At 42.2% G+C, this 23851-nt stretch overlaps 1 protein-coding gene and 1 pseudogene across 1 annotated transcript; both read right to left on the reverse strand.

The window, feature by feature from the left end:
- Positions 1-1145: 1145 nt before the first annotated feature.
- On the reverse strand, positions 1146-1673 carry LOC114082446 (protein cornichon homolog 4-like; annotated as a pseudogene).
- Positions 1674-6371: 4698 nt separating this feature from the next.
- On the reverse strand, positions 6372-17377 carry LOC139706131 (butyrophilin subfamily 1 member A1-like). Its single transcript, XM_071613827.1, has 5 exons — positions 16963-17377; positions 13877-14158; positions 11550-11576; positions 7358-7384; positions 6372-7009 (listed from the first exon to the last, which is right to left on the reverse strand). Exons 1-5 carry the CDS (start codon positions 17375-17377, stop codon positions 6372-6374), a joined length of 1389 nt encoding a protein of 462 aa, XP_071469928.1.
- Between the last annotated feature and the right edge of the window lie 6474 nt (positions 17378-23851).

Raw genomic sequence — 23851 nt, forward strand, 5'->3', positions numbered from 1 at the left:
CTTCACTCCCCCTCTAATTTTAGAAACTCCTTCTTGCTGTAGGAAAAGGGGCAAAGACCACTCTGGCAAACTTGAGCTCAGAGGGGGCAATGTCAAGTGGGGCAAGTTGCTTTGGGGTTCCCTTTTAGAAGTCAGGTTGGATTCAAATATGTTTGAGGAAGAACAAGTTGTAAAGTCATCAGGGGTGGGTACTTCCTACAACTTTAGTTTGGGGAACACCAGCTTGATATAATGTTCTTTTAAACCTTCTTTGTTAAAGACTTGTATACCTCAGTGTAGATCCCAGCAGGGCCTCCAAATATGATACCACTGGTTACCAGTGACGAGTTCTGCTCCCTCACATGTTGAAGTTTGAACATTAGAGAAACACTCCAAGGCAAGCATATGAAGCAAGGTTGTTTAGAAAGAGGGAACATTGACTTCTCACAAAAGGGAGAATTGTGCCACAGCTGGTATCCTGGTATCCCCAAGTTCATGCACTCTTATGAAATCTGGGGTCTTTGCAGAACCTGGGCCTATACAGAAGATCCAAGAAGCTTTTTGGAGAAGGGATCTCTGATGCAAAACAAAGAGAGTAGGGTTTCAAGGATCTACACCATGGATTGGGATGTAATAAATGTAGCCAGAAAAAAATTCCTCACAACGAAATTAAAAATCTCAGAAAATCACTTTGCAATCTCAGAAAATCACTTTGCAACTTTCCAAGAGAAACTAATTGCAATATGTATACCTAGGTAACTTATAAATCCTAACAATGTTAACAAAGCTTTACATTAAGCACTCTCTCAGGAATTAGGCAGCTGGTCCACTAGTTAGAAAGATTACTTCTATTTTGTATGGGTAAAATCATATTATTTGCATACCATCCATTATGTTTCAAAGGAAGTGTGCCTGAACTCATTCAAATATAATGTAGTTCACAAAGGTACAGGTTAAAGAGAATAGAGTTCTGCTATATGAACCAGTAATATTTTTCGGTTATTTTTTAAATACTTTATATGGTAAAAATACAGCAAAAAATCTATCTTGTTCAAACACTAAAATATATATGATATGGTCACAGTTCCCAGGATGATGTAAGTAGTCCCTGGCTCCTTAACTGTTCAACGTAGTGTATCCTAAGTCCAAATTCAGCTTCTCTGGCTTCAGTTATTTATCACAGCTAAAATCATACTATAAAGATACATGAAGAAACAGAGCAAGTGCAAATCAAGCTTGATCATGGCTTCTTTCATATGTCACTTCAGTTGCCCTCAACTTTGTATTTCTGTTGAATCAGACACCCCCACGTTGCCACTTGGCACCACAATAAACCAATATATATTCAAAGTAGCAACAGGTAAGTTGAGAGAGAATCCAAACCAGTGCAGTGAAACAACTAATATACAGTGACATTGGTATGGCTAAGCAATTCTGGAATTACTCACCTATTTAATTCTGAATAAATAAGTGGGTAATTCCAAAATTAATTAATATGATTACATTAATTAATTCTGGAATTATCCACTTAATTAATTAATTAATGTGATTACATTAATTAGGCTAGATCCAACATGATGTAGCCTAATTAATGTAATCACATTCTAAATCAAATGATATAATTTGAAGCAGACTGAGAGGGAGATGAAGACACAACAATTGTGGAGTGAGGAGATGAACACTACTGCCTCCATCCTCCTCCTTCTCATTTCCTTCCTCTTGTGTTGCTGACACTCCTTTTATCAAACTGTCAAGTATTATATTTACATATAGAAAATACTTAAAATCCATAAAACATCAAGATATCTATATAACGTTATTGTTGGAGTTAATCATTTTAGTAAATTTATAAATGCCTCAATTACTCATTATCACATCTGTGAGTAATTCAGTACCCTCTTTTAAAGGGAACTAAGTTATTGTGATTTAGATGCTTCTACCAAAGTCCAGAAACCACATAAATCATTTGAACAAGGAAAACTAATATAGACTTATTCATGCCCGAGGCTCCAGTTTTTATCCCCAATACTGAAAAGAAAAATAAGTATAATAATTAACTAGTAAAAGGTGGTGAACCACTAAAAGAAGTAAAATAAGGCTCCAAAGAATGCAGAAATGGCATATATAGCGAGCAGATACTGCTTCTTGGGATGAGGCAGAGTAGCCACAAAAGGAAGAAATGTACAAGAGGGACCCATGAGACTGAGGAGCATAACTCATTGAGGAAGATGAACCATGGCCCACTGGAGGTTGAAAGGGATCTGTAATGCATCGACAAATCAGATGTAATTTCATAATATTCCCCCGACCATTTCTGATACCAGATGTATGGGGTTTTCCACACCAAGTTATTCTCCAATTCTCTGCATATATCTGGGTGTCCTATAGTTGAATTAAGGAACTATCAGAGACCCCACAGTCTTACAAGTATGTACCCATGACTAGAGATGATAATCACAAGATGGCGCCTCAAGTTACCCACATGTTTCTGAAGTAGTTGTCACTGTAAGGAGGTCCAATGTAGTCTCTCCATTGGAAAAGTAAACCTCTACTAGACTTTCAGACCCTTGCCCATACCACAGAAAAGACATAAAGATGTGTTGGGCTTCAGCAAAGAGAGGATGAGCATCATTAGAAAGTGAAAAGTGAATAAAGGAACCCTCATAGAATAATGTGGGCAATCTCAAAAGCAAAAAGAGACACACCACCAGGGATTAAGGTCAGGTTTATTTTAATAGGGTACAAAGGTAGAATATATGATCCAAAGGGACAGAACATCCCTAGAGATTGGGATATATAAAGCAAGATGGTTTTCTATTAGGGAGTCTAGTCTGGAATGTAGTTTGCATCTGATGGATCAGGTGATTAATCCAATCAAATTTTAGCCTCTAGCTAGTAGTGTGTTTCTATTGAAATCTTGTTCTGCTTTGCTTCATTCCAGAACATTTATGGGGAACTGGAAAGTTATAAAGTAACTTATGGGATTGTTTGGTGCATTTTTATATTTTGGTCTCTTTCTGTCCCTTAAGCTTCTTTGTCCAGGTCAGGAGCAGTTCACAAATTATTGTTCCACATCCCAAAAGGCACATTTCTCCTTTAGAGAGTTTTTTTTTCCTTAGTATCCCTAAATTTCTACCTTATTCCCAAGGACGATCCTCCATTCCCAAGATTCATCTTCAGAATGGATGATTTTCTACAGCCCTTTTCTAGAAGGGATCATAAAACCAAGAGAAACAACTTTGTTTATTAGCCAATTTATTATAAAAGATCTTGGAAAGACACAGTGAATAGCCAGATGAACATGTGCATAGGGTGAGGCCCAAAATATCTGGAACACATGAGTATCTGTCCCATGGTGGAGTTTCAGAGGCACCACCCCAAAACACACATGGATGCATTGTTATTCATCAAGTCAGATGCTCCCTCAATGTTTGCATGGAGGTTTCACTGAGTCACTATGATTGATTAAATCACTGACTACTGGCAAATAATAAACTCAACCTTCAGCCCTATTTCCTCCTCTCTTTCAACTTTCTACTCATAAAATTTGTTACTTTGGCAATCTGCCCCCCTCCTGAGGTGACCCATGTTAATAAGATGACTTTCTAAAAGTTATCTTATTAACATAAACTCAGATGGCTGAAAGGGGCTGGTTATTAATAACAAGAGACTCTCCTTTCATCTGCATCAGGAAATTCCAAGAGTTTTAGGAGCTGTTTTCAGAGATCAGGGAGAGAAACCACTTTTCAGGGACCTAGAGTGAAGACTAAAATTATGGATAAAGATATCAATATACACATTTCCTACTATGTAACCAAAAGGTGAGCCTTCTGCACACTGCTGGAAGGTGATTCAAAAAGAAAAAAACAGCCCAGTTTGGTAACCCATGCCTGTGATCCCTGAGGCAGGAGTATCACAAGCTCAAAGCCAGTCTAAGCACCATAGCCAGGCTCTAAGCAATACAACAAAACACTGTCTTAAAATAAAATTTAAAAAGGTTTGGTGGTGCTCGAGTTGTAGCTCAGTGCGGGAGCATTGTGAGGCACTGGCTTCAATTCTCAGCACCACATTAAAAAATAAACTAAATAAATTTATTGTGTCCAACCACAACTAAATAAAAATAGTTTTTAAAAAAGATTGGGGACATCACTCAGTGGTTAAGGAGCCTGAATTGAATCCCTGGTCCCCCAACCCACAGCCAAAAGAAAAAAGAAAAAAAAACAGAACTACCTTGCAATGAAGTGGCCCCTTCACTGCATTGTACAAAATATCTCACACTGTCTCAGTTGGCAAAAAAGTGTTTACAAGGTCCAGCTCCATTAACACAAAGAAAACCAACATAGAGCAGATTTGGAACAGAAATGCAATAAAATGATACTGGACTCTGTCCACACCTTTGACTTTATACTTTATGTATACATACATGTTATACCATTTTACAAATTTTGAACTTCCATAAAACAACAAATCCATCATGACAAAGCAACCTGACTAAGGAAGAAGTTCTTATCTACTCCCCAACATAAGGAAAAAGCACTCCCAATCACTGTACACTACACTACTATATGATCTCTTCAGATTCACTCAGTCTCATTGACTATACTATTACCTAAAAGATAACAATTTGTATAGAAAATCAAAATATAAGAAGAGAGAGGAAGCAAATGGTCAATACATACAGTTACACACATATACAACACAAGCAAAGAGAAAATATACAAAACTAATACATCCTTGTTTCTAGAAGTACTGTGTGTTATATGTACTCTCTTTCTTCCAAATCCCATTCTGTGTTTCCTCTCCCCAAGTCAGAAAACTAGTCACAAAAATCTGGTAGAGTGAACACACCTTTATTTTTGCAGGGTCTAATTCTCAATAGTCCTGTCTCTTCTTGTTTGCTGTGGTTTTCCATTAACCCTTAAGATCAGACTTGGAAGTACTAAGAGGAAATATACTAACTGGACCTATGCTCATGATCAAAGCTTTTTGAAATTCACTTTGCATCTGAAAATTCTCTTTTTCATTTATATTTACTCTAGTAATTCTTGCCTTTCCTCAGTTACAGTATTGACACAAAAGAGGAATGGAGGGAAAAATCAAAAGGTAGCAGGAAAGGTGGATATGATCAAAGTACATTATATGCATGTATGAAATTGTCACAATAAAACCTGACATTTTGTACAATGAATATGTACTAATAGCTTCTAAGGGGGATCCATTCCCTTATCCCTAATTCCCTGGATTAACATATCACAATATTCTCAATGGTACCAGAAAGTTACTGAGGCAAGGGAAAACAAATATGTTCCAATCATCCCAGAATAGAAAGCAAATACCATAGAAAGTTGGACCATTCTCTTAAAAATCCACCATTGTTTGGAGATTGGAACAGAAATATCTTCCAAAGGCTTATGTGTTAAAAGCTTGGTTCTGCTTGTGGCCCTTTTTGGAAGTGGTGGAAACTTTGGGTGGTGGGGACTAGGAAACAGGAAGGAAGTAGGTAAATGTAGCTGTGTAATTGAAGACTAGGTCTTGTCCCAGACCCTTATTTTTCCCTTCCTCCCTCTCTCTTTTTTCTCTCGCTACCCTCACTTTTAACTCCCTCCCTTCCCCTACCCTTTTCCTCTGTCTCCCTCTCTTGCTTTGTGTCTTCTATAAGATGAATCACTTGCTCCACCACATGTTACCAATCATTACATGACATTCTGCCTCAGAAACAATGAAGCTAGACAATTATGAACTGAAACCTCTAAAACTATAAGGAAAATAAATCTCTCCTCCTATAGGTTGATTTCTCAGTATTTTGTCACAGAGTCAACAAGATGACTAACACACCTATTCATATCCCAGAAAACTTTTGGATGATAAACTTTCTGGCATCTGATAGTCCAAAATTGCAAAAATAGAACTGGAAAACCTTCTCAATCTCAAGTTTCCTCTACAAACATGCAAGTCCAGTAATGTGATCTCCCCTTTGTTTGAATTTTTTTCAGACAGGGTACCACTAAGGTGCCCAAGATAGTCTGAGACTTAAGGGCTAAAGTGATCCTCCTGCCTTAGCCTCCCCAGTAGCTGGGATAGAGGTATGAGCTGTCACACCTATCTAAAATATTTTTCAATACCAAAAAGATATGGTTCCTTATATTTAAATTCCACATTCCCTAAACCAGTTCAAAAAGAGTTAACTTTTAACCTCTGCTATCTGAATATATAAGACATGAACCCTTTTAACCACACATCTGAAGTCTGAACAAGAGCAGGAGGACAAGTACATTGCACCTTCCAAGTCTCATCTCAGGGGATTTTGCCACATTGAGTCTATAGCCACAGCAACAGCCACAGTGAGTGATCACACATACCAAGGGACTCTATGAAGACAAAACCTTTTGGTGTCACGGAAGTAATAAAGATTTAGCCTCTGGGTAAGCACCATCAACACCACAGCCTGAGATGAACCCCTCCTTTGGAGTGCTCAGGGTCTCCTCCAAAGTAGGAGAATTGTTAAGGGGTACAGGGAGCCCCTCAGACCCACTCTCCATGGAGCAGATGGTCATGGACACATCTCCATACATAATCATGAAGTACGGAAAGAGAGCTCCAGAGAAGGAAGCTGGAGGGAAAGAGAAAATGTGGGACCCATCGTTCATGTTATAGAAGGAGACATCCCCTTCACTGTAGTCCAGGAAAACCCCCACCCTACAGGGATCCTGCCTAGGAGATAACCAAGTCACAGGACCAGTCCCGGCAAAATAACTATTGTCATGTTTCCCCATAACCCAAAACCCCTTATCTGGTAATTCCCTGTATGAGTCTGTTCTTTTTAAATCTTTCCAACAGACTCCCAGAGTCCACCTGCTATGGGATTTATTCTTTATCTCCACTTCCCAGTAACATCTTCCTGATGTGATGCCCTCAAGACCCAACACACTGAAATTTTTATCACTATTCACAGAGGGGTCCTTCAGACACGTCTTTTCATGAGACACACACAGCATGGGGTGAGCAGAGTCTGGATCCAGCGTGACAGACCCTGTTGAGAGAGTTATCAATCATGTAAGGTGCGCCCTTGCCCCAACACATAGCACACAGCCACCCACCACCTCACAGCCACATAGCTGCCTGAGCTGAGGAGGGGATTAGACTCCTGAGATATAAGTCTTGTAACTCAAACCAACGTCCTCAACCAGAAGAAGGAGCCAGAAGGCTGACTTGAGGGTAGCCATGTGACAGGACCATTGGTTACAGTTTTGTGACCATCACTTCTGCCACGGTAACACCATTGGTGATGCCAGTATCTGAATCACCACAGAGGGCTTAAGGAGAAGCCACAAACTATGAGAGCAACAGGAGGAACATCTGGAAGCACACAATCACTCACAGGCTTGGAACTGTTCCTTCCGCCAATCTAGGAGAGAACACATATTTCATATCAGGGATTTGCAGGTACTCCACACATCATGACCAGCACCCAGTCTACTGAAACACAACAATGTGGGAGGAAGAATGGAAAAGCTGTGTGAAAAAATTCAGCAGCTGTATTTATTTTTTAATCACACACACACACACACACACACACCTCACACATAAACATGAAGTATGGAGAGGCCACTGCAACATTCCCATGAAGACTATGTCAAAAAGCTTAACACCCTGGGATCAAAATTCTGTATAACAAACTGAAAAGTCACTGTTTAGATTTAACTACAAAATAATACTTTCTCAAGACCCAAACATACAACCATGCTAAAAACTAGGTTATCTTGTGATACAGTTGAGGTTACCAAAATTTCCAAGACCTCTTTTACTTATAAAGAACTGACTGTGCTGGACTTGTAAGGTTACCTCTAAGCCATGAGTAGAGAATTACATCTAGCTTAGCTGAACTTGGAGGATGACTAGAAATCATGAGTGCTGGGACCTCAGAGAAATTTTGCCAAGGTAGGTGGCAATGGAGAGGGATTTAGGATGGGAAAGAAAGAAGTTCAAAGCAGGAAACAAATATATACAGTGAGAGGTCATCACTAGTGACTTTTCTTCCACTTCTCACAGACCAAGAGGAGAAAAACATCCTGACACATATGGGTGAACCCAAAAATCTAGGACCTAGTCCTTTGCCTCCCACAAGAATTCCCTGAAGAGTTTCAAAACTTCCAGCTATGATAGAACCCACATTCCTGAACTTCATAAAGTGTGAATGTGTTAAATACATGACTAGGCAACTTTACAAATGTGATTAAGATTCAGGTTCTGGAGCTGAGATTATTCTGGATCCTATGCATCACTCCAAAACTACTCACATGAACCCTTGTAAACAGAGACCTTTCATGGCTATAGTCAGAGAAGCAGATAGAATCACAGTAACAAGGTCAAAAACATGCTGTGTTGCTGGCTTTGAAGATGCAAGAACAGGCCCTCAAATGAAAAATTACAGATGGCCTCTAGAAACTGAGCAAGACAACAGCCTCAGAAAGAAACACAGCCTTGTCCCAACTTTCTTGAACTTCTGGTCTATAAAGATCTAAGTTTGTAGAAATTTGGAAGCAAATAGAAAACTACTATGCCTACATAGGTGTCAAAACCAGTGTTGAACAAAGCACTGGCAGATAAATGTTCTTGCAGAAAGCATAAAATTCCCTGTCTCCTGCACACAGGAAGCTGAGGACCCAGAAAATGTCAAATTCTCTGCTAGATGATGAAGAGACAGATAGTTTCCCAGTGAGCCAGTGAACCAGAGAAAGTCTGAAGTTCAGAGTAAAAAGCCCAATGTCAAACAGGAATAAGTGACCCAGACCTTGGACATAACCTCAGGGTCAGGGGAAGGGAGACCAAGCAATGAGATGAGACCTGCCTTTTCTCAGGAGACACCAACCCAAGGGTATTATTAACCAGTTCAGATGAGCCTCCTGATGGTGAGGACCTCCAATAACCAAGAGAAAACACAAGGTCCATCTTCTCCCACAGTCCCAAGGCCACATAACTCTCCTCCACCTTCCATATTCCCTTTTGGGAATGAGATAGGAAAGTCATTGACCAAAGCAAAGTGTACATATGTCATACACTGCAAAATGTCTTCAACTGGAAAGCTTTTGCCTCCAACAGGGCAGAGCCTCAGGAATAAGATTAGAATAGTTAAAATAATAACTAAACAACATTTTTCTTTCTTAAAGATTTGTGTTTAAATTTGTGCCCACCATATCCAATAATACAGGTTCAATCAGATACATTGGTATTTCCATCTTTGTTGAGTTTCTTCATAGAAACTAGATCATATAAAATGACTGAGGAGACCCAGATGACCCTTGGAGAAAAGTAAATATTTCTCATTTTTCACCAAGACATTATTTGGTAACCCATTATAATTTCATATGTAATAACTGACTGAGATTATCAAAGGAGAAAAGAGAGGTGAAGGAAGCAGCCAGGGGAGAAAAGGAGAAGGAGTGAAAGAAAAAAAACTTTTGAGATTTTCCAGTGTATCTAGTACCATGCTATGCACCTTAATGCAGCCTTCACATAATTCCCACCGAAAATTTGAATATATAACTCATTGTTACAATTTCATAAACAAGATGAGATCAGACATTAGTTCACCTCACACTATTGGCCTGTCAATATTAAAGTATTAATTCTAGTACAATAATGTGTTTATCCTTACAAAATAAAAGAGTATGCAAGTTATACATGAAAATACAGCCATTAATTCAGCAGAGAATGGGGGAGTTGGTTAAAAAGAAATGACTATTTGATCCTTCTTTTATAATAAACCTGTCCACAAAAAAATCATTAAGATTCTCAAAGAGTGTTCCACATACATGTGAAACCAAAGCCTGCTTGATGCCATGGGTCACCTTTCTCTGTTTCTCATAGTCTATATCCCTGATGTCAAAAAGAAATAACAAGAGTAGAAAAAGGGAAGATTATACAAATTCAGATGGCACAGGTCCTATACTAATCCCCAGAGTTAAAGAGTCTTCTAGATAATCTTTCATTGCATTGGAAACTGCCTTAGCATATACTTGTCCTAACTGCTACTGGAAGGTTCAGGTGGTCTCATTATCACAGGCAAACTCAATGAGATAAATACTTAGAATGGCTTAATAGAATTCAGAGAGAGAGAGAGAGAGAGAGAGAAAGTATTCATTGAACTCTCTCAAAGATGTATCAAGAAGTTGGTTACAATACATGCACACAAAGAACCTGAAAATGCTCTTCACATTGAACTCAAACCACCTTGGATATGATCCTCCAGCTCTCACTGCTTCAGCACACCCAAAATTTCATTGTGAGTCTTGGGCACTCTACTTTTCTTCTCATCTCCTCTCTCATCCCACCTCATCCTTTCTTCTCTGATTTGCTCAATACCCTTTGTCAGGTAAACAATTTTAAACTATCCAGGTTCCTCCTTTTATGATCTTCACACATTAAAATAACAAAGGCATTAAAGACCAAGCCAACAGACAAAGCAAAATTCTCTTAAAAGCAGAGAAAATTGTTGTGAACATTAACTTGCATTTTGTTCCTGTAACACAAACACAAACACAGAATGTTGCATATAAATTTAAGTAGTTCACCGATGCCCTAAGCATCCTGGACCCCAAACTGAGAATACCAGAAATTCATTTCTGAGCAAACAAAGTGCTTAGAAGAATCCTAGCTAGGACAGTGAGTCAGAGTATGAGGGGGCTGAGAGAAGACCAATATCCAGAGGACAAGAAAGAAACAAGAAAACTAAACCTGGACCCCAAAATAGGAATCTGGGGTAAAGGGAATACAGAACCAAGGCCCCACATTAGGAAGATGTAAGTCCCAAGATGTAAAATATAATTTCTGAAATTTCATGGAGACCACCAATTCTTATCTACACAGCTCCAACCCTGCTCCATCTGGGATCTCCTCACAACTGAACTCTCCAGTGTCATTGCACCAACAACAAATACCTTTTCAAAGTATGTTTTCAGGGGGTACAGCTAACCCTAACCTGCAGGGGAGGATGGTCCTAGAATAGGTTCACTCCTGAGAACTACAATACGAAAAAATAAAATTAAAATTAAACAAGACTATAGGGAAATTACCAAAAATGAAGAATGATTGAGGGTTTGGTTGTGGCTCAGTTGTAGAGTGATTGTCCAGCATGTGAAAGGCACTAGGATCAATACTCAGTACCACATAAAAATAAAATTATTGTGTCTACCTACAACTAAAAAAATGTTGAAAAAAAATGAAGAATGATTTAAAGACAGGAATGTGAGGTGAGTTCTGTGGTCCAATCCCAAGGAGAAGTCCCTGTGGTCTTCCAATGCAAGTTACAATCACTTTTCTCTCCATTTAGGAGAATTTTGCTTTCCTGTTGTGCTTGGCTTTGGTTAGTTTGGGCAGGGGACAGATTAATGTGTGACGATTATTAAACGAAAAAAAAGAGAAATTAAAAGTGTTTACTGGGAGGGGAGGGAAACAAATTAGAGACAGCAGAGCAGGAAAACCCATCCCATCCTGGGTGGAGACCACTGATACAGAAGGGCAGAGGAGGAGGATGGAGAAGTGAAGGCCAAGGAAACATCAGAGTCACTTACCTGCATACAGAGAGGCCTTCCTCCAGGCTGAAAGGGAACACACAATGGAGAGATCACAGTTAAAACAAGCCTTCTCAGGATGAATGTACCTGCCCTGGCCTCCCCTCCATTCTAAAGATGAGACTGCCCACAGGAGGACAGAGCCAAGAAAGGAGATGTGCTCTTGCAGTATGCAGGGACCCCAGGGTGTTGTGGGAAATGCCCTGGACCACAGATCAAGATGGCTGCTTTACAGGCCAAATTCTACCACTGTCCCACTGCTTTCTCTCAGAAAAATTTCTGACTCAAAACCCATAAAAATCCATATTCTATCTGTCTTTTCTCAGTTTTCTGCTAAGGATAAAAATCATACTATGTGTGAAAATATTTGAGAGAATAAAATATAAATCATTCCACAATTATCAGAAGGCATTATTATATCCAGACTTTTTCTGGCAAAGATATACTTGGGAAAGGGGTAGGTATTTGGCCCCTGGTAGAGGGCTTATCTAGCATGCACAAGGCACAAAGTTCAGTCCTCAGCACCACAATGAAAAAATGAAATAAAAATTTAAAAAGACATTTGGGAAATTACCAAAAAGTGAAGAATGATTTAAAGATAGGTACGTGAGGTAAGTTCTGGTGTAAAAATGCCCAATTTCTTACAGATGAAATATTTCTAGAGAATAAGAAACATTATTTCAGGAAGTACTTGGTTCACTCCATCACATTCCCACCTGTGGTGACAGCCCACTTGGATTAGCACCTTTGGGAGCTGGAGAAAACATAATCCTTGTATGGTGATTTGTTGGGAGATGAACAGAAGGCCGCACTCCTAAACCCGATTACTCCATTTCCTTATATGTATCATTTAATAATATCTAGTATCTGCCTTTAAGCTTCTGAGTGCAGACCAACAGCTAGATGTATTGAAGGCTAAAAAACAATATTCTCATACATGTCCCTCACCAGTGATGGGAATGGGGTTCCCCTCGGTGGAATGAGCTGGCTGCAAAATAAAAGCTAATAAAAATGAAACAATGAAAAAAAGGCAGGACACAACAGAAAATATTTTTAGAAAGAGGGGACAGGCCGGGACTATCATACAGATCGAGTTTCTGTACTAAAAACATAAAATGGAGCCTACACTTGCTTTTTTATATTGGGGAAGATAAAAGGCCTTCCATAGAATGTTCTTCACCAAAAAGGTTATAGGTGGACTGTCTGGTACCCAACGAGTACCAGCTACTATGAGGAATCTTCCTAGTAGGGCTGAGATAAAGGTCATGTGCCCTGGGCAATCCATTGCATAGGAGAGCCAAGGATAAACCGAAAATCTCCCTGGTTGCCATATCTAGAGAAGACCCCAAGTAATTCAAGGATGGCTTCCAGCACAATATAATGGGCAAGACAGGATTGAAATAAGATGCAAAATACATGACAGACCAGGAGTCACCATCACACCCAGGTTTCCAAGCACTAAATAGGAAACAGCAGCCCAGATCTAAGAAAGCCCAGGGAGCAGTGTTCTGGCTTCCACTAGCTCACAATTAGCCTCCCAGGGATGGGAACCAACATGTCTGTGCCTAGATAGAAACAAGGAAAGCGAACACCAGATCACAGGCAGGATAAGAAAATCAAGGATACCGGGACAATCACTTACCAGAAAGATAAGAAGCTTTCCTCTGATCTGAAAAACAACCCAGGAATTAGGGGAGGTGGGAACTAGCAAATGCACTATCAACACATCATAGAAAATTAAGAATGAAAGCAGAACTTACTAAGATCTGCTTGGAGTTCATCTGAAAGAAAATGAAAAACAGCGTGAACCTTCATCCACAAGAAAAGAAAAGTCTGTGTGCCTGAAAAACCTAAGAAAAAATTTTGATACTAGAATTTCTACCTACACACCCACTCAACCCCACCAGGCTCTAGCTGTCCTATCTGATCGCCTCAGTCTCCTCCTCTGGGCTCAGGACCCTGGATCTCTCCAGAGACCTGGACCCCAGACTCTGCCCTGTGTCAGCTGTCCCACTCACCACCAGGTCTGCACTTGCCCTGTGCCGTCTTACCAATGGCCTTCAGCACCTCTTCTTTAGCCTGCTGTTCCTTTTTCTTAAGCATTCTAGTAGAATGTGCTTTTGTGATAAAATAGCTAGCCACCAAGAGTAGGAGTCCCAGCATGGTCAGGATCACAGCAAATGCTGGTTTCCAGGGAGAAGCCTGAGGGAAGAAGGGCTCTGTGGCCCAGGCAGACAGCAGGTCAGGGGCACACCCAGGAGAGCCAGCACACTCAGAGAGGCCAGCCCCTCCCTACAGCTCTGCTGGGAGTGGGAAACAGCACTGACCTGGGATGTAAATAGCCTTGGCCTTCTCCTGGCCCAGGACAGGGTTGAGGACAGAGCAGGTCACATTCCCCACAGAACTGTCTCTCACCACCAGAGTGGCCTCCACACTAAACAGCTCCTCACTGTCTTGGGTGTGGGCCTCAGAAAGCGCTGGGAACTTGTTTCCACTGACGTCTCTCCACTGCACCTGGGGCTTTGGGAACCATCCTGAGGCTTTGCACACCACACACACTCCATCCTCTTCTGGCCCTTCTATGTGCACTTGAGGGTCAGAGCCCATCCCTGTGGGAAGGAAGCTGTGGAGCCCCAGGAGGCCATCTTCGGCCTTGAGACTCCAGAGTTGCCTACATATTATACAACATCAGGGGATAAGCTTTCATGTTGAATTCTGGGAGTTCTAGGGGAAGAGGGAATAAAAGAAAGCAGCACAGAGTCCCACAAAGGGCACTGGGCTTTGCTCCCCAACCATGAGTACCACAGTAAACAGGAATGATTTTGTCCCAGGGCTTCCTTATTGAATCTCAGTCTTCTCACCTCACACACTCTCCTGAGACATCTGTATCTCTGTGTATTTCACAAAATTATATTTAGTGACCACCTTTTCTCCTGAATTCTCTTCCACAACACCCATGTTCCCATGAGTTAACTTTACCAGGTTTCCTCCTTTCAAACTCAAAACTCCAAACTGAATTCATAAATTTGCACCACTTGTGACAAAACAACTATTAAAATCTCCCCAATTCCTCACCCTTCTTTATAGACAGTTCTCCCACTTCCACAGACTTATTACTGCCTTTACCTTCTGCCTCTCGGCTCAGTCATGGGACTCAATTTGGCAATGAGAAATTAGCTAATATGACTAGTGCAGAGGTTTTTAAAACATTTGCAACTTGGTTTTAACCTCTACCATTCCCACAGGAGGACAATCGTGGGCTCCCCAGTGGAGGATGGACTCCTGTAACATTGCCTGGTCAACCTGCTACAGCTGCCCTAGGTCAGCCACATGACCACCTGAAACTTGAGCACACCAAACGAAGGTGAACCTGGTGAACTTTTCGGCTGACTTAAGAACAAATAAAAATTACAAGTAAAAAAGTTAATTCTCCCTGTTGATAAAAGAAGTCTCTATTTCTTTTTATTACACCATTTGCTTTAGAAAATTGCAATTGCAAATAGGCACTTTCTCCTCTTTTAAAATGTTTATACATAATTTTGAAAACTGACTAGGTTTTTTGCCAGCTTTGTGGCTCAGGAATATCTTACTCAAGGACCTGGGACCCATTTCTTTGAAATGTAAGCATGAGGGAAGATAGCAACCCTTTGCCCCCCTTTTCTCTGGAAAGGTAGGTGCATAACTTATGTGGGTATCTTGCTCCAAAATGTAAAACTACTTCCTGTCATAAAGCTAGAGGAGTTTATTTTGCTTCCAGATAAAGCCTATTAGATGACACTGATGGTCTCCCAAACTACCAGGTAAATTTAGGAAGAATTATGTGTAACAATAGTGCTTTGAGCCCTCTTAGTTGAATATTAGTTATTCTTCGACTTGGCAACAAGCATACAGGAGATTATATATGCTTGGCTCTAAAAAGAAAGATGAAACTCCTTTCTGGTTGTGTAATCCATTCACAGATCACCATAATATGTTTAACACTCTGTTTTGATGCTTATTCTGTAATAAAAAGTGTTTTCTCCTAGCATGAGAGATTTTGTTTTAATTATATTTCTCATAAATGACAAACATGTATGAGTAAACCCAGATGAGATTAGGCAAGTTCAACCCCAAATAGTTGAACTCCCTCGGTGCTTGAAAATATACATTTTTATTGCCAGATGCACCTGAGATTGTGGTTGTTTGTTACACAGCATTATTACAGCAGTAGAACTGACATATAATTTTCAAGTGTCCTGCCACAAAACAACAAATGGTTCAAATAAAACCTTGTAAGTCTCTGAAGTCTTCTCTTCCCCTTCCAAACTTTGTGACCACAAATCTACTCAGTTGACTCTAGTTTCTAAACCTGTCTGACCCCTCCTCCCCCATCCCACTGCCATGTCTCAGGTCAGGCCCTCATTCTTTCCACATCATAACTGCACTCCATGCCTCCTTCTTGCTCACCTCCCATCCATCCATTCACAGCTGCCAACATGAGCATTCCCAGCATGGCTCTGTTTAGGATTCCCCCTACTCTGCATCCAAACTCCATAACACAGCACACAAAGCCTTTACTGATCTGGTAACTGCCTTCCTCTCCATCACTTCTCCCCAAACTCCACCACCTGAGACCCTCAGGGCCCACACACTCAACCCCAAGAACTATCTGGTCAAGTGCAAGTAGCCACAATCACCATGTTGTATGCCCTCTGCCTTTTCACCTTCCACCCCATCAACATCCAGGGCTCTTGTGCCAGCCCAGGTGTCCACTCCTAAGGACCTCATCCTGACACCTGTGAGTGGTGTTAATACAGGACCATCTCTTTGTTCCAGTAATACCCACTATTACCATCCTCTCCCTCACTCCTACTATCAACCATGATGGCCTCATTATACACAGAATAATAAACCAAACTTCAACTCAAAGGTTTCATACCAGGGGCTCCCTCTGCATTAAACCATGGCCCCCCAGATACCCACCTGGCTAAATACCTACTTTCTTTGAGCCTTGCTCAGACTGTGAATAAGACTCTGCCTGAGCCCCTATGTAACACTGCAGCTTGTCCTAACACCCCAGCCCACATCCTGAGCCCCTTTCTTAATTCTACTTGGTCTTTTATCTTAAGTACTTATCACCTTATAACATCTTGTACTGAATTATTTGTTATAACTTTTGTTCCTTTGTCTCTAGAAGGTGACCTCCTCACTGATGGGATCTCTGTTACACTGATATATCTCTAATGCACAGAACAAGTCCCCACATATTTCAGATGACCCATATACAGTGTTTGTATTAAATCAATGAATAAAAGATGAGCCACTTTTTTCTTCCATTTCACCTACAAAATGTGAGGCAAAATTGGATGATCTCTGATATTCCCACTGAGCCCAGTACTCCCAAGTTCACTAGAATAGAGGTCAAGTAACTAACCTGCCACCTTCACTTCAAAATCAGCCTCATCATAGAAGCTTCCATGTCTGAAGAAGCAGGTGTACATTCCATTGTCAGAAACCCGGACCTTGTGGATGTGCACGGAAGCCTGACCCTCAGTAAGGATGTCCCTCACCAGTGAGGTTCGCCCTCTGTATTCAGCCATCTGCTCCTCAGTCTGTTCCTGTTGGTTCCAGTAGATTAACACTGCCTGTGAGAATGTGGTACGGAACCACCCCAGTTCCATGTTCTCTGCATTCATGGCTGGGAGTAGGGCACAGGGCAGTATGGCATCCTCGCCCAGCACTGCCACAATGGGATGTCGAGGGCCAACAACCTGGAACTGCTCTGTGGACAGAGACATGGGGAGGGAAACTATAGAGACACAGACCAAACAACATAGAACACACAACATCAGGTGGAAAGGCCAGAAAGCTGGGGCAGGGGCCACATGAGATGACCCCGGAGGTCTGATGAATTTAGAAGAGGTTTTCTGATTAAAGTGATGTGGCCAGAAATTATACAAAAGACACTCCCTCATTGGCTTCTGCTCCTGGTCCAAGTCCCTCCCATGAAGTAATCTCAAATTCAGTGGTTCTCAAGATTTCATGCACCAGAAGCACTAGGATGCCTTATAGAGCACACATCACTGGACCTCATTCCAGAGCATCACATTCACTAGATCTGGGGTGGACCAATGAATGCACATGTACAACGAGTTCCAAGGATGGTCTGGGGAGCACTCTTTGGGAACCACAGGTCTAACTTGCCCTTTTTCAGGAAAACCTGAAAACAAACCAAGGGCATACCTGTGGCCTAGGTCAGCACTCTTTGATCATTCAGCCAAACCTAGAAAATTCCCCTATTCCTATTCTAAATTTGTTACTTCAGTCTATATTTTTCTCCTCCACTGATGGAGGAGAGAAATATATATGCACTTTAAAACACAGAGTCAAATGCTACTTATTTCTGTGAAACTCCTGCTCTTGCAATTCACAGAAACCCCCATCACTGCATGTTCAAGGAGCAAGTTCACCTCACTCTCCACCCCCTTGGTGCTCTTGGTCTTCTGAGGCTACCCATTGTAGCCTCCACATGGTTCCCCACTTGTCCCCAGGCTTGACAAGGTGGACCCTCCTTCCCAAGACCCCTCTGAACTCACCTGCTGCTTGTCTCCCCATATGCTCTAGTCCAGCAACACTGGCCTCTGAGCTTCCTTACACCTCAGCACACTGCCAGCTCTGCACAGGCTCCTTCCCCTGCAGGAACCCTCCTTCCAAATAGTCCTACAGCTCACTTCTCCTTCTCCAGAGTTATGTTCCCATCTACACACCACCTCACTGAACACTGCTGCCTACCCACGCCTGCTTCCCATGCCCCTGACTGCCCACACCCTGCCCTGCTGCATTTCCCATCATGGTCATCTCCTCCAACACACATAGGCCTCTCTGGCTAGCTGCAGTTATTACTCACTGTCTCCTGTTACACCTGCCTCCCATGACCCTCACTGTCCAAACCCTGCCCTGTTGCATTTCCAATCATGGTCATCTCTTCCAACACACTTAGGCCTCTCTGCCTAGGTGCTTTTATTACTCACTCTCTCCTGCTAGAAGGTAAACTGTATGACAGAATTTCTGTCTGATTCTTTCATAGAATAGCACTTAATAATCAACATTTCATAAATATTTCAAAAAGAAAATGAATGAATGAATGCTTGCAGCACAAAAAAAGGCAAGAAAACAACAAAAAATGAGGGAAAAATGTATTTTCAAATGTTTTTCTACCTTAATTTTTAAAACCACAAAGGAAGACAAATGGGAACACTCACCTATGGACAGCTGGACAAGGAAAAGCAGAGAAGTGAGACAGCAGAACAAGGAGCGACTGCACGACCCCTCCATCTTTAGAGCTGGGGAGAGAGATGGGGAAGAGGGCCAAGACCTGCAGGAAGGAGTCAGGTCCAGCCCAGAGCTCCAGCACATCAGCATAGAGAGTAGGGCTTAGGGCTGGACAGTAGTCCCCTGCTGGAGCAAAGCATTCCTATTGGCACATCATACCAACAGGGTGCTGGGACCCCAGAACCCTGATACTGACAAACAGCTGAGTCTGGGCTCCTTCCAGCTTTTCTTAGAAGACTGTGGTATCAGGAAACCATTAGTTACCTGGTAAGAAACTGTTCCTTCCTTTCCAATGCCAACCACGGGGCAGCTCTACTAGGCCCAGAACACCAGGCTCTTTCCTTCCCCACACCTGGAGCTCTGTGGTGGAAACCATTCCTCTAACTCTCTGTTATTGCACACCACTGATAACCCACCAGAAAAGATGGTCAGATTCAGGGTCCCCATCAGGAAGCACATGCAGCTCCTGCTTCCCCCTTGTTCTGCCCCATAGTTATGCCCAGGTTTGACTTGGACAGTGTCAGAGATATTCACCTCCTCAAGGAGGCTGTGGTCCCATCACAGAAGCCCAGAACCCCATCTTGCCTTTTTAGATGGGGAGTTCACCTAAACCTGAATCTCAGCCCAATCCCTTACACTGTGGGCTCAGGACATGGTGCTTCATATGGCAGGTGCCAAGCACTTCCCCACCAACATGTTTGTCCTTGTCTTCTTTTTCTTTGAGAAAGATTTCTGCCTGAGAGGTAAGGGACCCTTCCTGGAGACAGAGCATAGAGATAAAATAGCCCTAGTCAGAGAAAAGACCCTAAATTGCCTACTGTTTGGAAGGAGCAGGGAGAAAGCAGTCTGTGGTATAAGGAAGAACAAATTCTGGGAGATGACTTCTAGGCTGCCCTCCAGGCTCAGCCACTCTCACTATTACCTTCTTGGCCTCAGTTTCCTTATCTATATGATGGGCATAGTCACAACTTCTACCTCCCTATTTGTAATAAAAATGACATGAATTTATAGTCACTACATGTAATTAGAACAGGACTGGTCCCAGAAAATGTTACAGAAATATCATTAAAACAAATGAATAAAAGAATAACCCTCATTAAGCTTCTCCTGGTTCTTCCTAGAACAAGACTGTCCCACCTACCCAACCCCACTGCCTCTCACACCACCTCATCCTCAGCTTCTTCCTGCCACCAGCTTCTCCCTGGATTCCTCCTCTTAGGTCACAGGTGTCTTCAAAGCCAACTTACCTGCTTCTCTGTTCTCCCACCTATGAAAGGCTGTGACTTCCTGGAGCGTCTCTAAACACAACAGCTGGAGAAAGGTCAGACTCACAAGGACCCTGGCAGGCCCCAAATCTGCCTTCAGAATCTGCACCTGCCCCAGGCTGCTCTCAGAGACCAATCCTTACTTCTGAGTCCAATGCTGGGGCCCAAATTTTTCATTTCCAAGAGGCAGTTTGTCCCCAGGAAACAGGGAAAAAGCAGAGCCACACATAAGTTGCAGTGATCTCTGCAGAGTCTCTGACACTGGAGACCCCACTAAGCCCTCCCAATCAGAGGAGAAATCCCTCTCTGGCTTCTTCCAACATCTAAAGCGAAAGCTTGCAAAAGGAGCCTGGGCAGAGTGTGCCCTGCCCTCTGGACATCGCTCCCTTCACCAGGAAGAAGGCAGTAGAGCAGAGCAGCAAAAAAAGTGTGCCCACAATTTTCCTGGAACACTGCAGAACAAGCCCAGAATGCCACCACCAATCCCTGCCCAAACAGCAGAATCCTGGAGGCTTAGAGATGTCAGGGAAATCTTACAAAAATAAGAAAACAAAATTATATTGAATCCCTACTAAGTATCAAGAACTGTGCTACATAAACTTTACTTATGGGTCTCATTATCACAACTGCAGAGATAAAGCCATGAGCCCTGCCATCTGGTAACATCAATCTAGTAACTTCCTAGATGAGGGAGGAGCTAGCTGTGCCAAGAGACTGCCTCCCACCACCACATCTCCAGGCCAGCCCAGCCCCCTGACCCAGGTAACTCAAATGAGCAAGATCCTGAAAGGGATTTTGGACTCTCAGTTGCCTCAATTACAGGGCCAGAAAGCTTATCTCACCCAGACCTGAGCATTCTCCCTCCCAAGGTTGCCCTTTGCCTTCCATTTGGGGAGGAGGGGGTGGAAGCAGTGACAAAGTGCAGGTCAGGGCTCCTTAAAGAACACTGGCAGAATCCTTGACCAGCACTGGCAGGGGACACTAAACCTCAGCACTGTCCTCTCCCAGCTCATCAGGATCACCGTTCAGCTGCCTTGACAAGAAACTCTATTCACGAAACAACAAATAATTTTCTTGTATAAACTTAAATGATCCTAATACTAATGAGGTTAATATTAACTTTCTTTTATGAATAATATGTAATAAATACCTCTTATCTTTTTCAAGTATTAAGTGTTTTCTAAATAGCTTCAGATAAATACCTAAACTATAAAACAATGGTTAGTGAAATACATTGAGATTCTAAAAATGTGACAGTTGATATAAAGTATTTAACTCACCCAAACCCCCAATTTTATTGATACTGCGGAATGAACACATCCTGAAATATCCAACCAGAAGTGGCTGAGAGACCTCCCTGTGCCTCTCTCTCTCTCTCTTATTGGAGCCAGGACCTGGCCCAGCCATCCTCCCCCCGAATTCAGCTGCTGAGCCCTCCTGGCTAAGGCACCTGCCCCACCACCCTCTGCATGAGCATCCACCCCTTCCTCATCTGAGATTCCAGGGACATAAAGTATCCCTCCCACTCAAGCCCTGAGATAGAAAAGGGTAAGGGAGTGAAGTCAGAAGGAGAAAAATATACATTTCTATAGAAAATTGAGTGAAATGTATTAGATTAATGAAAAGCAAACAATAACTAAAAATTTAAATGAAAAGTCAGCAGACTGAGAGAAAGCTGGCATGAAAAGGAAGGAGCAGGGCTGGGAGTCTGGTTCAGTGGTTGAGCTCTTGCCCTGCACTTGTGAGGCACTGGGTTTGATCATCAGCACCACATAAAAATACATAAAATAAAGGTATTGTGTCCATCTACAACTAAAATTATTAAAAAAAAAAAAAAAAGAAGAAGAAGAAGGGTCGAGGGGCCTGCCATTGGTCTGACCTATCAGGAGATGAGACACCAGAATGAACACATCAGCCCAGAGTATCTGAAACTTGTTCCCCAGTTACTGCAATGTCAGATCAGTTGCAGAGAGCCAGCACAGGCACTGATCATATGTGTGACCCATCAGTGACCCAGGAAGAATTTACTGACCCTCCCAATCCCAGGTAGATCAGGCCCATGTACAGTCAAGGGTGAAACAGGTAAGTCACAGTGGAGGGATTTCAGAACTGGGTCATGGAAAAGGCCTAGTTGTCTCAAATGTTGACCTATGCCCCTCAGAAAAGTAGAGAGGGGCCCAGGGCAGGAGAGTCCATGTCCAGCCCCAAGAGGCACATTCTAAGAGTCCTTGGGATGCTGCACACCCTGTTCCTCTCCTGACACAGAGACTCCTCCCCCCAGGCACAGCCAGGGCCTCTGCTCTTTAATAACCACCAAGAAATACTTAGGCACACCATTCACTGAGAGCTGAGGGATGGAGCCTCTACAATAGTGGAAACTTTCCAAGGTCATAGGGTCACATGGACAAACACTGACAGGAGCAGGACTGCCTCCAAAGCACAGTCTAAAACAGTTTGGGGCACCAGCCCTTGGTGTGTTCCAGAGACCTGAAGGGCAAAAGGGGAGGCAAAGATTATGTTAGAACTTCTATCATAAAAATTTTACTCTTATATTGTTAGAGTCTGTAAACAAGTCTGGATGGTGCCTGGCATTTTGCCAGAGAAATGTGAGAGTCTGTAAACAAGTCTGGATGGAGCCTGGCATTTTGCCAGAGGGAGTGATTTATGAAGTAATGCCAGCAAGCCATTAAGTATGGAGATTCCTTATTGGTTGACTGCTGTATCTAGTTTATGTTAATTAGATAAGCTGTGTGGAATGTATAAATACCCCTCCTGTCCTACAATAAACGGCTCCCACTCCTGCTGTATCAATCTACACAAGTTCCTCGTCACCCCCCGGTTATTTTGCTGCAGCCGGACTACGGCATTATATCTATTTTTTTTTTTTTAGCTGAATAGTATGTGTACATATTTGTTAAGTGCAAGTTCAAAATTCATAACTTTAAGGAAGGGCATGTGGGGCTGGGGTTGTGGCTCAGTGGTAGAGTGCTTTCCTAGCATGTGTGAGGTAACTGGTTCAATTCTCAGCACCATATAAAAATAAATAAAATAAAAGTTCATTTACAATAAAAAAAAATATTAAAAAGAAAGAGAGAGAGAGAGAGCATATCTGGAACCATTTGGAAACTCCCTCCCAGAGAGGAAGGAACAACAAGCACCCAGCAAGAGCATGCTCTGTGGTTGCCAGATTACTTTGGGCCAATGGAAAGGTCACCCAGGCAGTCTTGCCCAGTTTCTTTGGCCTCTGCTGCCCCTTGTGGCTAGAATGTGGCAGAAAGAAGGGGCAGTTTCCAGAAGGAAGACAGAGAGGGTATGGAGGTGCATACAAGAAATATTAAAACTGTGGGGAGCTGGGGTTGTTGCTCAGGGGTAGGAAGCTTACCTAGCATATGTGAGGCACTGGGTTCTATCCTCAGCAACCCATAAAAAATATATGAATAAAATCAAGTTTTTAAAAAAATGAATCTTAAAAATGTGGAAGGGATCAAAGGAAACCAGATATAAAATGCCAGATGCTGTATGTTTCCAAATATATGAAATTAAAGAATACAGAGATGGAAGCTATGATGACAGAAGTCTAAGGAGGAGCTCTCTGGCATGCTGAGGAGGTAGTTAAGACAGGAAGAGACAGCATGGCGCCTTCTAAGATAAAGGAAGGCTTCATATCTTAATCTGGGGCGCTTCCTCAGGTATACACACATGTAAACCATGTAACTGGAAACTGGT

The sequence above is a fragment of the Marmota flaviventris genome, chromosome 6, assembly GCF_047511675.1.
Source record: "Marmota flaviventris isolate mMarFla1 chromosome 6, mMarFla1.hap1, whole genome shotgun sequence".
Taxonomy (NCBI): Eukaryota; Metazoa; Chordata; class Mammalia; order Rodentia; family Sciuridae; genus Marmota; species Marmota flaviventris.